The 15,401-nt window shown below is 34.5% G+C and overlaps 3 protein-coding genes across 3 annotated transcripts; all 3 read left to right on the top strand.

Annotated features, from left to right (window-relative positions):
- The first annotated feature begins 1,614 nt into the window (after positions 1 to 1,614).
- LOC120326864 (gap junction beta-6 protein-like) lies at positions 1,615 to 7,354 on the top strand. The gene is made up of 6 exons (XM_039393218.2): positions 1,615 to 1,918; positions 5,245 to 5,386; positions 5,579 to 5,631; positions 5,906 to 6,040; positions 6,358 to 6,532; positions 6,888 to 7,354. The coding sequence occupies exons 1-6, from the start codon at positions 1,679 to 1,681 to the stop codon at positions 7,154 to 7,156; spliced, it is 1,014 nt and encodes a 337-aa protein (XP_039249152.2). The 5' UTR covers positions 1,615 to 1,678; the 3' UTR covers positions 7,157 to 7,354.
- Positions 7,355 to 9,148: 1,794 nt separating this feature from the next.
- On the top strand, positions 9,149 to 11,868 carry LOC120327017 (gap junction beta-6 protein-like). The gene is made up of 3 exons (XM_078112156.1): positions 9,149 to 9,388; positions 10,492 to 10,633; positions 11,803 to 11,868. Exons 1-3 carry the CDS (start codon positions 9,149 to 9,151, stop codon positions 11,859 to 11,861), a joined length of 441 nt encoding a protein of 146 aa, XP_077968282.1. The 3' UTR covers positions 11,862 to 11,868.
- LOC144421941 (gap junction gamma-1 protein-like) lies at positions 11,861 to 14,386 on the top strand. The gene is made up of 4 exons (XM_078111548.1): positions 11,861 to 11,890; positions 12,421 to 12,573; positions 12,951 to 13,125; positions 13,402 to 14,386. The coding sequence occupies exons 1-4, from the start codon at positions 11,861 to 11,863 to the stop codon at positions 13,677 to 13,679; spliced, it is 636 nt and encodes a 211-aa protein (XP_077967674.1). The 3' UTR covers positions 13,680 to 14,386.
- The last annotated feature ends 1,015 nt before the right edge of the window (positions 14,387 to 15,401 follow it).

Below are 15,401 nucleotides of genomic sequence, written 5' to 3'. Positions count from 1 at the left end.
CGTTTATTTTCATGCTTGACTATCTTATGAACCATTGCACGAAAGCAGAATCACTTCTTTTGTTATGACTTATTATTCAATATATTTACTCGATTCCATCGCTATCGGGATGAATTGAGAAAAAGGAAGTTAGTTGCCGATAATTTGACAAAGGCGGCGTGCGTAACTAAGGGACTTTAGTAATTGATGAATAGGGTAAGGTAAATAAGTAAATCAAACACAAAAGATCCCGAGCTAAAAAAAGAGAATGATTTGATAAGCGGGGGTCTGGAAATTATGTTTGCTTTATTTTATTGAAAAACTATATTTTCTTCATAAACTCCAAACATATATATGTGATAATATATGTAATAAAAGAAATTACGCTTTTCATCAAGCTTAAAAATACATTGCAATTTCATCATATTAAAATATATTTTATTTGTAGACCATACCTGAAAAGTAAACACATTACTTATTGTTATCAAATCCATACTTTTTTGCGGATGTATACACTGAAATTTGCAAAGCCATAATGTTTCAAGTTTTGAGGTGAAAGGTAGCTTTACTGAAAATTATTTGTGTTTGTATCAACATGCAATGAGATTTTGTTAATATTGAGCAGTGGAGATATTTACTTAATCCAATTATTATAAAATAAGGTAATCTTTATAGATTGTATTCACCCCGATTATCAGTGCCCGGTATTTGTCTAGTTTTATCTAATATCAGAAATCATTCAAACGTCATAAGTCATATTTAAGCTTCGTCGTATACTAGCATATGTATTTCAAATATGGAGAAAGAGAAAATTCTTTTGAGAGATGCATGACAAATACTTGACGATATTTTATCGCAACATAGGAAGTCGTAATCACATTATTTGTTGAAACAATAGATTAAATAGAAAACTTCTGACCAGTAGATTTTAACTGGCCAGTTTCGAATGTGTATTAAATGTGATAAACACCGAGAATAAGAAACCCACATTATTGTGCAGCTTGCCATCGGCCATTGATGTTGTAGGTTGATGAGGCCCATTTAAATAATCAAAAATACAAGATTTTCAAGTAGGTTGTGAACATTTGACTATTAAAAATACAATATTATTTTGAGGATTGTCAAGTAATTTAAAGTCTTATTAAAAGTCCAAATAAAACATAGTTTAAATTTTTAAACAAAAATCATATTTTATTTCTGCGTTATCGGGTCATCATGTTTTCTTGTATATACAAAATAAATCGTCAATTACTGTCCATTCCCAGCAATTTGCTAATAGTTTACTTTGCATGTATGATTCAGTACAACAAGTATTTCGGATGCACAAATGTAAAGACAAAACAAATGACCGGTACTGGCACACCCCGGAAAGCAATCAAATTGGGATAGTGTCGATTTTTTGACACAGAGTTATGTGTTATACAATTCCGCGAAAAAGCCTTAAAAGAGTATTTATTGCTCCATTTACACCAGTAGAATTAGTGTGAATGCAGGAACTACACTTGACGGCGGTGACGCAAATCAGTTTAAATGTGTAGCAAAGTGTACGTCTTGTCAACTTTTCGTAGTCGTAATAAACCTATTCTCGCCTGCTGTAATTTCTTTTCTATTTTTACGCTAATAGGGTGTCAAGATTGTACTATTATTGTATTATCAAGTGCTTTATTGTAGGACTACATTGATTGAAAATATATTAAAAATGGCTTGGCATTTACTGGAAAAATTGATTGAACAAGTTGGTCAACATTCGACTCTTATTGGAAAATTCTGGACTACGTTTTTCTTCATCCTACGCCTTCTTATAGTTATCTCCATCGCAGATCAAGTCTGGGAAGAGGATCAGGATCACTTTGTCTGTAATACGTTAAGTCCTGGTTGTGAAAATGTATGTTACAATCAGTTCAATCCTGTGTCTTTGCTGACTTTGTGGGCCATACAGGTAAGTGGAATGTTTATGATATTAAATCATGAGTTACATAACAATTATTCAAGTATCATGCTCATTATACCAGATTGCGCATTTTGGCTCATTGAAAGAAACGATAAGTGCCTATCACGACAACTACTTGGATTTTTCCGACAGTTAGTATGTTGAATAATCAGTTTGATCAAATGCAAATATATCAAGTGATTTCATCTGTACAAGTTGTGGGCATGCTCGGGTCAAGTTCTCTTCTATTGGAGTCAGCCTTCCCTTCCCTGCCTTGGGATTTGTTTAAAATGGCTGTTTTATCCATTTATTTATTTTTTGTAATGAATAGATTAAAACAAGGAAAATAAATTTAAAAACGCACCTAATCGATTCTTATTGTCAATATACCCCTCAAAAAGCCAGAGGTAACTATGACTTGCTCATATACGCCCTCCCAAGTTGTAGCGCAATGCGGCCACAATCGTGCTTGGTGGGAAATCCGTAACCGGCAAGCCATTGTCTGAACCATCCTGCGACAGCGAGGAGTCCAGCAATCATCTAGCACAGTGGTCCCCAAACTTTTTACCCTCGCCCCCCTACAGTATAGTTGATACAACTTCATCGGTCTTCGGTAAAATCCATCCCTGATTTCTCATCCTACCACGTCCTCCAGTCCGATCACCAGTCCATATAATTAATCAGCCATTTGTTTTTGATTCGTGCACTCGGATGTGGAAGAGGCGTGAACGACTATCGGTTACGGCACGGGGGTCGCTGTGTTGTTTTGATAAATATGATTTCGACTGCTCCATAGTTGGCAGAGGTATGGAGATTTTTTGTATGTAAAAAAAAACGTAAAATTAATGGTAACTTTAACGCGTAAATGCGCGTATGGGATTGTTTACGTCGTTCTACGCGCATTTCCGTCGAAAAAATTCAATTTATTTGCATTGGGGGTGGTCTGTGCAGTAATAATAAGAGCTGTGACGTCATCAAAATCGGTAATTGAAGCGTTGAACTTGATAATACTGTGAATACAATTGTGAATTTCAGAGTAATAACCATTTGTGTTATAATAGTCGTTTCGGTATTGTTATGTTAGGAAAAACTTGACGAAAACGTTGAAGAAAAAATTAATTAATTAGGAATTAATTATTAACCCTCTACTGTACACAGAATTTCTCAAGGTCCAATTTTTTTTTAGAAATTGTTGAGATTTTTTTGCATAAAAATTTTTTTTCCGAGGAGTGTGTTTCAAAGATATATTGCTGAATAGAACACTAGCACACGCTTTTAAAAAGCCATGTGAGCCAGTGAAGCTTTAGGGCTTGATGGTTGACAAAAAAAATAATTCTAAAAATACCCATGTCAAATAAAATGGGTCCATAGCTGGAAGAGAGTTAATCAGCCATATGTTTTGGATTTGTGCACTCGGATGTGGAAGAAGGCGTGAACGACTATCGGTTACGGCACGGGGGTCGGCAAATTTTAAGTCGCTCGCGGGACAAAATTTAGGGTTGCTAGTCTTTCGCGGGTCACAAAACTGCGACTATTCGTGAACTCAATTTAGTCGTCTTATTGAAAAATTATTACAATGACATTAAATGTGACATTGTCCTTTTGCTGCATCACGCTTGATAGCTTTACGACGCCAAGATTGGAACATTTTCTAAGTGGACATCACTAATCCTAGTTCTTTGCTTGTTCTTTGTAATGTTAATTTAGGAAAATAATTGTTCGCCAAATATGTACTTCCGAACATCGAAGTGAATATTTTCGCATGGTTTGTGAAATTTTGATTGAGATTTTCTTAAGAAGATACATTCCCTCCAACATTTAAGCAGTGATGAATCTCTCGAATAGAATATTAACTTTATTTCCTTATTGCATTGCAATATATTAGTATATTTTTTGCGCTTTTGAACCCCTGCACTCAACATCCACTTTTCTGCGTGTTTCCATTTGTCTAACTATAATTAAAGTGTCGGCGCGGTAAACAAGTAGCTGTTCAATAGAACTTTTAGGATATAATAAAATTTAGTCTAAACGTGTCTCACGGTAAATTTTGTTACGTAAAAAATGTAATTTACTAATAGTAATAATAGTTTGAAACAAATACTCCATTTAACAGGCAACAACTCGCGAAACCGCTCCTAAAATAAGCACCGAAAATTTTAAAATAGTAAAGTATAGATTGGAAGAATTTTCCGGGGTCAAAAGTCAGGGAAAGGTCCATTCAGTGAAGCGTCCTGGCCGGGTTATTTTACTCCAGCCGTATTTTGCCGACCACTTGGATATGCAATCCTTTCGCGTGTGATAATCGCCCACGTGATTCAAACCTACGTTTCGCGGAATCGCCTCCTTCAACTTTTTCGTTCCCCTCTGTATCGTTTTCGCTCACCGGGGGGCGATATCACCCAATTTGGGAATCACTACTCTAACAAACTGTTACATCATATATTTTTATAACAGTTTTTTTTTTTTTTTAAATGAAAATCCCTATGTCTGAAACTCTGTTGATAACCGACAAATATACTAAAAAACATATATTTTCTAATATCGTTCGATAAAATGGAATTAAATGTTCGATGAGGTATAGTAAATCATCGTTTTCAAAGTAAAAGTTGACAGGAAATTTGAATTCAAACTGTTTGAAATTTCAACATGCGTTGTCCGCATAGTCTATCTCGTGAAATCTGCTAAACGCTCACTAATAAACGAAAAGTCGAATGTATTCAATACTTGAGTAATGAGCCTGGTCGAGTGAAGCTGGCACAAATTAGAACGCAAAATGATACATGAAGCTCAGTCAATCGTGAAATCAGCCGCACTATCTCATCCCCATGAATATAACTGGTGACTCAAATATAATAAACGTAGACAAGACTCAAGGAGATTTATACCTTAGCGCCACAGTGTACCACATACTTTTGCGGTTGATTGTAAAGTTTGTGGCTGTTGTTTGAGGCTTTGAAAGTACTGTATGATAAAAGACAACATTTATACCACGATAAGTGCTCTGGCCCACAAGGTTTGACACCACATATTTTTGTGCAATAGTTGATCGATTTCAATTTTTCCTGTTTCATGACTGTTTTGTTTATTTCTTTTGGAATGTTCACAACATTTGCAATTTTAATTATCTTTTCACTTTCTCCGCGGAGCAACCATGTGATTCCGCAGTGAAGTATTGCTGATATTGTTATCGCAATTTTCATTGTTTTGGCCCTCTTTCAAAGTTATTAAATTGTTTCTGTTATTAATGATATTGTGGATATTTGTTACCGGTAAATATCTTCAATCCTCATTGAAAATTTTCTATTTAGTAGTGGTAATCGTTTAGCTATTTGCAGATTTTGGCGGTCGGGTTGTCAAGTGTTATGTTCATCGTGTATACGGCACATACAATGGCAAGAATAGAACAAGCGAAGGAAATCAAAAAGATACAAGAACAACAGAAAGTTACGCACGGAGTTGGAGATCAAGAACCGCCCGGTAACTGGTTAAATTCAGATGATTTTTGCGTAACAAGAAGGAGAAATTTTCTTGTCACCTATCCACCTTATATAATTCCATGGACAATATTTAAAAATAATTTATATGTATATCTTATGTTAATTTTTATATTGAACTTGATTCATTTAAATATAAGCATGGGGGAAATTAACATAAATCGTATATTTTCAGAATACAGATTGGTACCCAGTGAAAGTGGGAATGTTATGAGTATTGATCGAAACGTAAGTGAATGTATTAGATTGGTTATTTATTTGAAAATTAATCCAATCAAAAAATTGAATAAGAATACAGTATTTGTGTACCAATACAAGTACCAATTATCATATAGGGTACATGAATGTAAAAAAGTAACGTAAAGTAATATTTCAGATTTTTTTCGTGTCCAGGCTAAAATGTTAATTAATTAAGTAATTTGTACACTGACGTGATATTATTCAGTCATTGGTATTTTTATACATATAATATCAGGTCTCGTTGAATTTACTCTTATTATAGGATACGGAAATAAATGGGAAAAATGACGTGGAAAGTAAAAATAAAGAGGAGACCAAAAAAGATGGAGCAGAAATCGTGGCTGCAAAATTGGGAAACGATAATCCTCCGACCTTATTTCTTGCTTATGTTGCTCAGGTATGTGTGCTGATTGTCCTAATAAAAGGATTTATAATTTGATTTATTAAAAAAACAATTTCCCTGTCCAAATCACCATTATAGGTTACTAATGTTCAGAAGATTAGTTAAATTACCGAGCAGCTTCAATGTACGAAATGTGTGAATACTATTTTCTGTGTGTTTAACAATCTAATGTAAACTCTCCATCACTACACGGTTCATTTGTTTTGATTTTTCTTCACAAATTTCTTGTTGACCGAGAGATAAAAATAGGAGGATGCGTGATGATAAATATTTCCTGACCAAGTATTCAATAAACATAATATTTGTTGCAGGTCGTCATGCGTCTGATTACCGAAATAATATTCATTGTGATCCAGTTGAAAATTTACGTTTTTCAATTTTACGTCCCAGAGTTATTTCGATGTGGTAGATGGCCTTGTCCAGGTGTTGTTGATTGTTTCATTTCGAGACCGAAGGAAAAGACATTTATGCTCTGGATAATGTTTGGTAAATAAATAACCTGAAATACTGGATGGAAGGGTTTCAATTTCATGATTTGACTCATTAGTAGTCGTACGCATTCTTTATTACATGCTAGAGATGTATTTTACTATGCTCGCATAACGAACCACGGGTGTAGACGTGAAATTAATAATTTTAACATTTGATTTTGCTGTACTGTATTGTAAAACTGCACACTTAATAACAAAAATAAATGTTCTACGTAAGGATTTGCCCAAAGTAAGGTCACGCACATTCACCCAGAAAAACTGATACTCTCTTTTGAGCAAAGCCACGGGAGAACAATAAAATTTCAGGTGTTACTTAAAACATGGGCTTTAATAGACATTTATTTGTACAGCATCAACATCTATCATGATCGTATTGAATGTGATCGAGCTTTATCATTTGGGTTTGCGGAAAATCTACACTGCGTGGACGACCAGAAGCAATGATATAACAAAACAATATAGAAGTTTGAAAAGTGATAGTCCGAATTTCAATCCAAAGGTACATCACGGGAAATATGTCGGGGGATATCCGCAAGCAGTTGGTATTAGAGTCGATTACGCAAGAAGCAGCATATCTGGTGAAAGTGACGATGGATTCCATTGCGACCAGTTTATCTAAAAACAAATATTGCCAGAACAAAAATAGTACGAAGTTTATTTGAATTGTTACAATGATTCCAGATAGAAAAAATGTATGGAAATCAATCGGATTTCTCCTTTTCCAATATATTTTTCCCACTCATATATATATGTTTCAAATATTAAAGCCATTACAGCTTTGAAATGGTTAGATATTTTGCATAAGTGGTGTTCATAATATATATCATTCTTCTATATCAGGGTCTGATTTTGAGTGAACGTTAACAACATGGCTAAAATGAATTTGTGCCCCCTCCCCAATATCAATGCAGCGCTTGTTCAATCATGAACATTATTCAGGATCCTGTGGCAATTCGGTCGAAATTGCAATTCGCAAGATCCATCCTACCAAATGGGAATAGATTGTGATTGCTTCAATCTCTCTTACATATTGGAAAGTTTCGAGGCTCCACTCACAACTAAGCAGTGGGGAGGGGAATTGGCTCTTTAGATTTTTTTTTTATCTGTGGTGTTTTGGGTCTTTAAAGCGGGGACCACTGATTCTGTACTATCGATCAGATATAACAAGATTTGAACATTATATACAAACAGGCATAGGGTTTGTTTCAGCGAAAGATTTAATGCAAAGTTAAATATGTGTTATCAGTCAACAAACGAGTGGTATATCTAATGCTGCCGTATACGTGTTTATGAGGAGTTAGTTATACGACACCGTAATGAACAAACATCGGCAGTCACAAAAAGTATTTCCCGCTCCAACCTATGGAGTCACCCACTAAACAAGAAACAGTTGAACTATGCTTTTGTGATGAAATTTGCCCGACCAGGCAGAAAGTTACGGAAATACATTTGTGTTAGTGTGAAACAAGGCTCTTGATTAATTAAAATTAGAATAAACTATTTCGGCTTATATCTTTAAATAGGCACATTTAGTATTATATGGCACATGTAAAATGTCATGCATATGAAAAAAAAATTAAAGAATATGAGAAGAAAGTTAGAATATACAAAACGGTTACTGTTCTTCGATTACCATTATTCCTATAACCGCGAGACGTCAAAATAATAGATGCGCCGAACCTACATGTTCGAAAGTAAGAAAATTCTTTTGAATATAATTCTTCAAAGAGTCATTTAGTTTTTAAACGATGCAGTGATTAGGAAGCCTATAGCAATTTATTATAGCTCGTATGAAATTTTTCTAACCAATAAATGCGGTCTGTAATGCTTTAAAATGTTATCTGTTTCAGTCGGAATTTCTGTAACTAATTAAACGCACGATGTTTCAAAGTTCAATAGTTCACGATGGACAACATAGGGGAATGTACTTTACTAAGTGTAGTCGACCAACTTCCTCTAATGTTAGTGGGGATTTTCTAGTCAATTATTAGCCATTTGTTTAACGATCTTATATGCGTGTACTGTTGCATATACATTACGATTATATAGAAAACGCATAATGTACAACTTTGAGTCTGCTGGCTCTAGTGACCGATGTTAGAGATTTTGTTGCATGAATACATTTTGGTACTAACAGTTCAGATGAGATTCCAACGGTTTACGGAATAAATACCGTTAAATAGTAAGTGCCTGTCTAACTGAAAAATGGAATAATTAACAATCGTCCAGTTGTGAAGTAAGAACGGCGCAATTTGTTCAAGATGCATGTACATCAGTATTCATGTTGGTTATCAGATATTTCACGATACCTTGAACTACCCGCGTTCATGGGAACAAATACACTGACGTTTAAAAAAATTTTGTCGTACGGAAATTATATTTTCTAGGGTAATATTGTTAGAAATACAGCAATTGACAAAACCACCAGGTCCACTCTGCTGATTTGGCACATCCCGTATGTTATGAATATCAAAATCGAAGTTTTTAATTCTGCTAGTATTTTACCGCAACAAGACAGTAATTATTCATATTAAGCACGCAGGTTACAGATTTTACTACAATTAATATCTTTATATCAATCACTGCTTTTGTAACCAATTTTGATTTGACTATGGCATGGCATCTTTTGGAAAAATTTATTGAACAAGTAAGCCAGCATTCAACGCTGATTGGAAAATTTTGGACAACATTTTTCTTTGTACTTCGACTTTTGGTTGTGATTTCAATATCGGACCAAGTTTTCAAGGATGATGAAGACGAATTTGTTTGCAACACAATCACGCCCGGATGTGAAAATGTCTGTTTTAATCATTTCTCCCCGATCTCACTTTTGCGATTGTGGGCATTGCAAGTAAGAAAGTGACATATTTACAAAATTATATTTTTATTGAAGTATTTCATGCAAAGATATGATAATACATAAGGGATAGCAAATGAGAATAACATTTTTTCTGCAATGAAGTTTCCAACAGTCAAATTCAATTGTCCGCTTTGAGATTCCCATTTCTTCGAGTATAGCAGGCTACCACATTTTGGTAAAATACAAAACAGTTTAGTTTTCAATTTGTTTTGAATATTGGTAATATATTTGTGAAATACTTGCATTTTTTGAATGCATAATATAATCTCAAAATATTTCAATTTACTTAGAATAGGAAGGTAAATGATAAAGGAAGGTAAATGGAATAGGAAATAGGAATATTAATTCATTTATATTATCGAGTTCTGCTAGCCGCACATTGTTAAGTTGAGAGTTGAGTTTCACGTCTAAGTTTTTTCATAATTGCCGAGACCTAGTTTTTGAGCACAAAGAAATCGAGTGTTCGAATATGTTGAGTTCAGAGATGTAACGTTTCCTTCGTGCCTTATGATATCAATTTCAGAATTTTAATCGTAATATGTGTTTTGATTTCTGTTCTGTAGAATAATTGCGATGTATTGTTTTAACTCCGTTGTATCATTCCCTTCACCAAGATAAAATGCAATTGTTATGTACATATTGTGTGCGCTTGAATTCATTAGTGCTGCACTATTTACTTGTGAAGTACCCCCATAAGTTTTATAGTTAGCCGGTAGCCATTGGTTGGTACTTCAGCGGTCGACCCTATAACTTATAAATGTATATAGATGACAGAAATTCCTCAAACTGCTTGGACGCAGCAGTTATAATAAATATAGAAATGATAAGTGCCACACGTTTATGAATTTGCCGGGTTAGTGAAATATATCAAAAATAGTTATGTCAACAGAAACGAAACAGAATTTATTTTCAGCCTTTTACATCATTTTCTAGACTAGACCACATTGGCGTCTGTAGTGAATTTAATTGTTCGGAGTGAAACGATATACGAAATGGCAAATTAACAAGATATTAGAAAATATTTGAAATTGGCCATAATGGAACTGTGGTCATTTTAACACGCCGGTTTGAAATCGCATTGCTTTATTTTTCAGTCGCTCAGTGTTTCGATTGCCAGTGTCATGTTCATTGTCTACACTGCGCATAAAATGGCGAAAATTGAACAAGCTAAAGAAATAAAAAAGAAACAGAAAATGGAAAAAATGGCAAGACGAAAGAATTCAAGTCTACCGCCAGGTCTATAAATTAAAATCGATAATTTCTCTGCAAATTCATACAATTCTTTTTTTGTATAAACACTTTTTATTTTGAGTACATTTCCAAGTTGTTGAATTAGAAAAAATCAAATTCGATTTTGACCATTTTCAAGTTGAATATTTTTTGTGTTTTACCAGATGATGACGATATCTGCCCACAATATGTGGAAACATTCTAAACTAATGTTGCAGGCTAGGAATAGTGTCATTAAGTGTCCTCAGTCACAATTTGAATCTCCTCCTTTGCAGAAGACCCATTTTATTAGGCTGCTAAATAAACAACGGGTTTGATTTTTAATGCTGCTACACAAGATCAATACTGCACACAATGTTTACGAGTCCTCACTAATTTATAATAGCACCTTCAAGCCAAATTATATAATGACAATTTGTTGAGGATTAATTCGATTGATGTAAAAACGAAAATATTGGTCAGAGACCGAAGATTTATCGATCGAAAGTTAGGGGATCCCCAAAACAGCGCTCTTACTCCATAGTGACACCCTGTGTCCCATCACTAATTAATTAATAACTCGCTAATTATACGACATCATTCGCCCAAAATCAATAGTCTTCTGGTCCGAGATAAGATGAATGCACATGCAAAATCTGGAGCAGATTCAATCTCGCTTCCGTGAGATATCGCGTGCATCTAACAGACAAACAGACAGACAAATACCTATCAACATACTTACCGATTAAAATCGATAAGTAATAAATAGCAGTCAAATGTAAAACTTACGATCACGTAGAAGTTTCGTGTTAGGGAAAAGAATGCCATAGATATCCCATATAGATTATTTATAAGTCACTGTCGGTATTCATGATGGAGCAAATCCGCCACGATGGAAATAGAAAACCTGGTAATAAAAAGTTTAATCATTAAAGACGTATATCGTTTTCAAATATTTATGTTATATAAGCTGTTTTACTAATTTCGTTTAGTAATGCTTTGATTAAACAGCCACTGTTATGTGGGAAGATTATTATTTCTGCGATTTGTTTTGTCGTACCCGAAATTCAATATAATATGTTAAAGGAAGCAACCATGGAGTTGAACACCAAGATCTCAAACGTGAAATATCGACATAATTGAATCCAAAGTACGAAAATCGTGACAATAGCCTCATTAATATTTATTTTTTTCAGATTACAACAAGATTATATATGGGAACGGCCGTGTTGTGAATGTTAATGAAACGGTATGATGTTATATTCGAGATCGAATTTAGGCAAGGTTGTTTCAAGGTATTTAGTATTAATATGGGCCAGAAGTAATTCAATACAACCCAATGAGACTAAATAAAAATACTGTGTAATTTTAGGCAATGATTCACTATACAGAATAAGGCATAAATACAGGTATAGTACAGTCAGTTATATTTTAATCACTGAATTATGAAATAAATGTAGTTGTTCACAGACCAAACAATAAAGAATCGCTTAAAATAGTTGTAATTAATTGAATAAGTAGAAGGATAATATTGGAATTTGTTAAGGAAATCAATGAGGAAATATTTTTCCTCTACCTTATCATGTAATGTAATTTGGTGGTGGCCTGACCCGATTGTGCTCTTTTACGATATCAAAATCCCCTTTTTTCAAGATAGAGCTTCATTTCCCACTATCCCGCCGTACCATATATATGTATTTTTATACAATGGTATTATGTTAGGGTGATTCATGAGATCCACGTTTACTGTTTAGCTACATGTACGGAGTTGCTCAGAAATATTCGATTATTGGAGCGCTTTTTAATTGATTTAGAGTCCGATATCTCCCTCTGAAGAAGATAAGAATAAAAATGAAAGTAAGGAAAAGAAAAAAGATGAAAAGAAGGAAGAAAAGAAGAATGACGTCGTTGCAGCGAAATTAAAAAATGATAACCCACCAAGACTTTTTCTTGCGTATGTAGCTCAGGTGCAGTTAATCTTCTTTATTCACCTTTGTGCTGAACTTTTATACTACTACATTTATTTTGTCCTCGACCAGTCATTCAAGTTTGCGGGACAATTGGCCAATTAAAATATGAAACTGAACTATGCGAAAGCTATATACACGTGTTTTAACAGCATTGTACGTATTCCAATTATTCAATATATCTTATATTATTGCGTGATATTATCACCATGCAATTTATTATTTACATCCGGTATATTTTCTTTCAGGTTTCCTTACTCAAGTGGCACAATTAGGTTTGAAGAAAATTATTAATCCAAATTCAAATTTTTTTTTTTTTTAGATGATTATGCAATTTTGCTTACATTGTGAGGACACTTGTTTTCTATTATTCTCAGGTCGTAGTTCGTATGATTATAGAAATCGTGTTTCTTGTCATACAAATGAGAATATATGTTTTTAAATTCGTTGTTCCGGAATTGTTCAAATGTGGCAGATGGCCTTGTCCGAATGTTGTCGATTGTTTTATTTCTAGACCAATGGAAAAAACATTTCTCATTTGGATTATGTTTAGTGAGTATTTAATATTAAGTACTTAATCATTATATGAATCGAGTTTGCACATTTTGACCATATTTCGTACCTTTTTGCTAATTTGCAAGCGCTGAGGAATTATTTGTTGTAAAGTAAGCTGAATATAGTGACCATGAAATATGAAAACCTTATAATCTCTTTACATCGGAAGCAAATCGGTATTTTCCATTATACAACATTGCGCAGTTGTTGATTAGGAATTTTTAAATAATTTAATCAGCATTTTTTATTTATAAATAATACATTATTCCGCAGCGACTGCGATCATCATGATCGGTCTCTGTATTCTTGATCTTCATCACATTGGATTTGGAAACATCTACGCGGCATGGGAAGGAAGAAGGAATGACATCACTAAACAATATAAAAGCGTGACCAACAACGTTCCTGTCTTTGCTCCGGTATATGGACGTCGCCGTCTATACAGAGGATATCCTGAGGCAGTAGGAATCCCATCGCTATTGGCCTACCCAGCAAGAACGCAAACGTATTCCAGTAGCCTGGACACCAGTGTGTACGATGAGCATACGTAAATATCCCAACAAAAACCTTAGAGGTGATAAAATGATATCCATTGAAGAGCAAGAATGCCTACTTTTTTTTTCATCTTTAGCATTTGTTTTACAAGATTTAACAGCCATACATAATAAAATCGTTATAACTTGGCAAATCAAAAAATACAGTCAGAAGTAACTCACGTCCATTACATTACCAATCAGTATGCGGTGCGTGCCATCGTAGGTCACTGTCCGATGCGAGGTGCCCGTCGTCGTATAGCGAGGCTGTTAATTTATCGCCCTAATGAGTTGTATTTCATTTGTGGCACGTATTTGACTGTTTTATGCTATGGTGCTGACATGGCGACGTTATATGAATGAATAAAGCATGTTACATCTGATCGCAAGTCTGTGTGAACTGTAATAATCATATAGACAAGGGATGGGCTTCTCTAGTCGGCGGGCCAGATGTGAGAAAATGAAGTCCTCGGTGGGCCGGATTATTACAAAAAATACTTCGGTATCCAATCTTTGTTAAATGCTCGACACTCTCTGTCAACTTTACGTTTCTTGGAATATTCCATGGTTAATAAAACTTGATATAAAATCTAATTTCTAAAATCTATTTATATTTAGAATATAAATATAACTGATAACAGTAGTGGGGAATGTTTACAACGCTCTCTGCTTTGACCTTATATTGTTTGTTTAACAAGTGTGCTGACGCAATTGTTTGTTCACTAAGGCAAATCTGCAATTGTTTATTTCACCAACTCGCACTGACACTCGTGCGGTGAGAGTAGAGCGATCGGCAATTTTCCGGAATGATACGTCGGACCGCATTACAGAGTGTGGTTGGAAACAGTCAACGGCCGGACCCGGCCCGCGGACCGTATGTTGCCCACCCCTGAATAGACTATATAGAGTACGGAAAGTGGAGCTTTTGTACAGAGAATGCAAAAATGTGAGATATGAGGAAAACACCCCCGCCGGGTTTTAGAATAAAAAAAATGGTAATTATCCAGTTAGGGTTCGTTTTTTTCGTATTTTTAATTTCGTATTAATGGAATATTTTTTCAAGTAGCGTTGTTATATATCTTGAGTTTCGGTTGCACTGTTCAAGAAATATTGGCAAATAAACGATTTTGAATATTTCTCGTTTATATCAAGTTTTGGATATCGGACGGAAATAAGTGTCTTGCATGTACTTAGATTTTGAGGTTCCCCATAGATGCATATAATACCTAACTACTTTGTTTCGGTCTCTTTCACGAGAAATTATTCCAAATTTTACACCATTCCAGTATTTCATACGAATAAGTTTTTGGCCATAGTTGGTATTTCTTTACTGTAATATAGTTTTCTAATATCCTGTTGTGTAATCTATAATTTGGACTGTGAAATTTGTGGGTGTTATGCTTTTAGTTTTTTTTAGTATTATGAAAGGTCAAGTGCAAAAAAGATGGAATGAGAGGCCAAAACTATGTGCGACTATTTTTTTTGTTAATGCGAATTTCAAATCATTCATTTAGATCCCAGAATTTTCCCACAATGCGTAGCGAATTTCAATCCCCTCTTTCAGCAAAAACTTGACACACGATCCACGTCATCTCACTCGCCTGGATAGAATATTGTTATCACGAAATATTCTATGTCTTTCGCAAAGAATTTGATAGTGGTCGATTATCGGTTTACTTTTCCGCAACATTGTGAGCTCAACGAGGCACAGATGAGCGGGGTCAAAATGGGCTCAGATTG

Source organism: Styela clava, chromosome 4 (assembly GCF_964204865.1).
Source record: "Styela clava chromosome 4, kaStyClav1.hap1.2, whole genome shotgun sequence".
NCBI lineage: Eukaryota > Metazoa > Chordata > Ascidiacea > Stolidobranchia > Styelidae > Styela > Styela clava.
The sequence above is the reverse complement of the archived record's forward strand: the minus strand, read 5'-3'. Positions and strand labels throughout refer to the sequence as shown.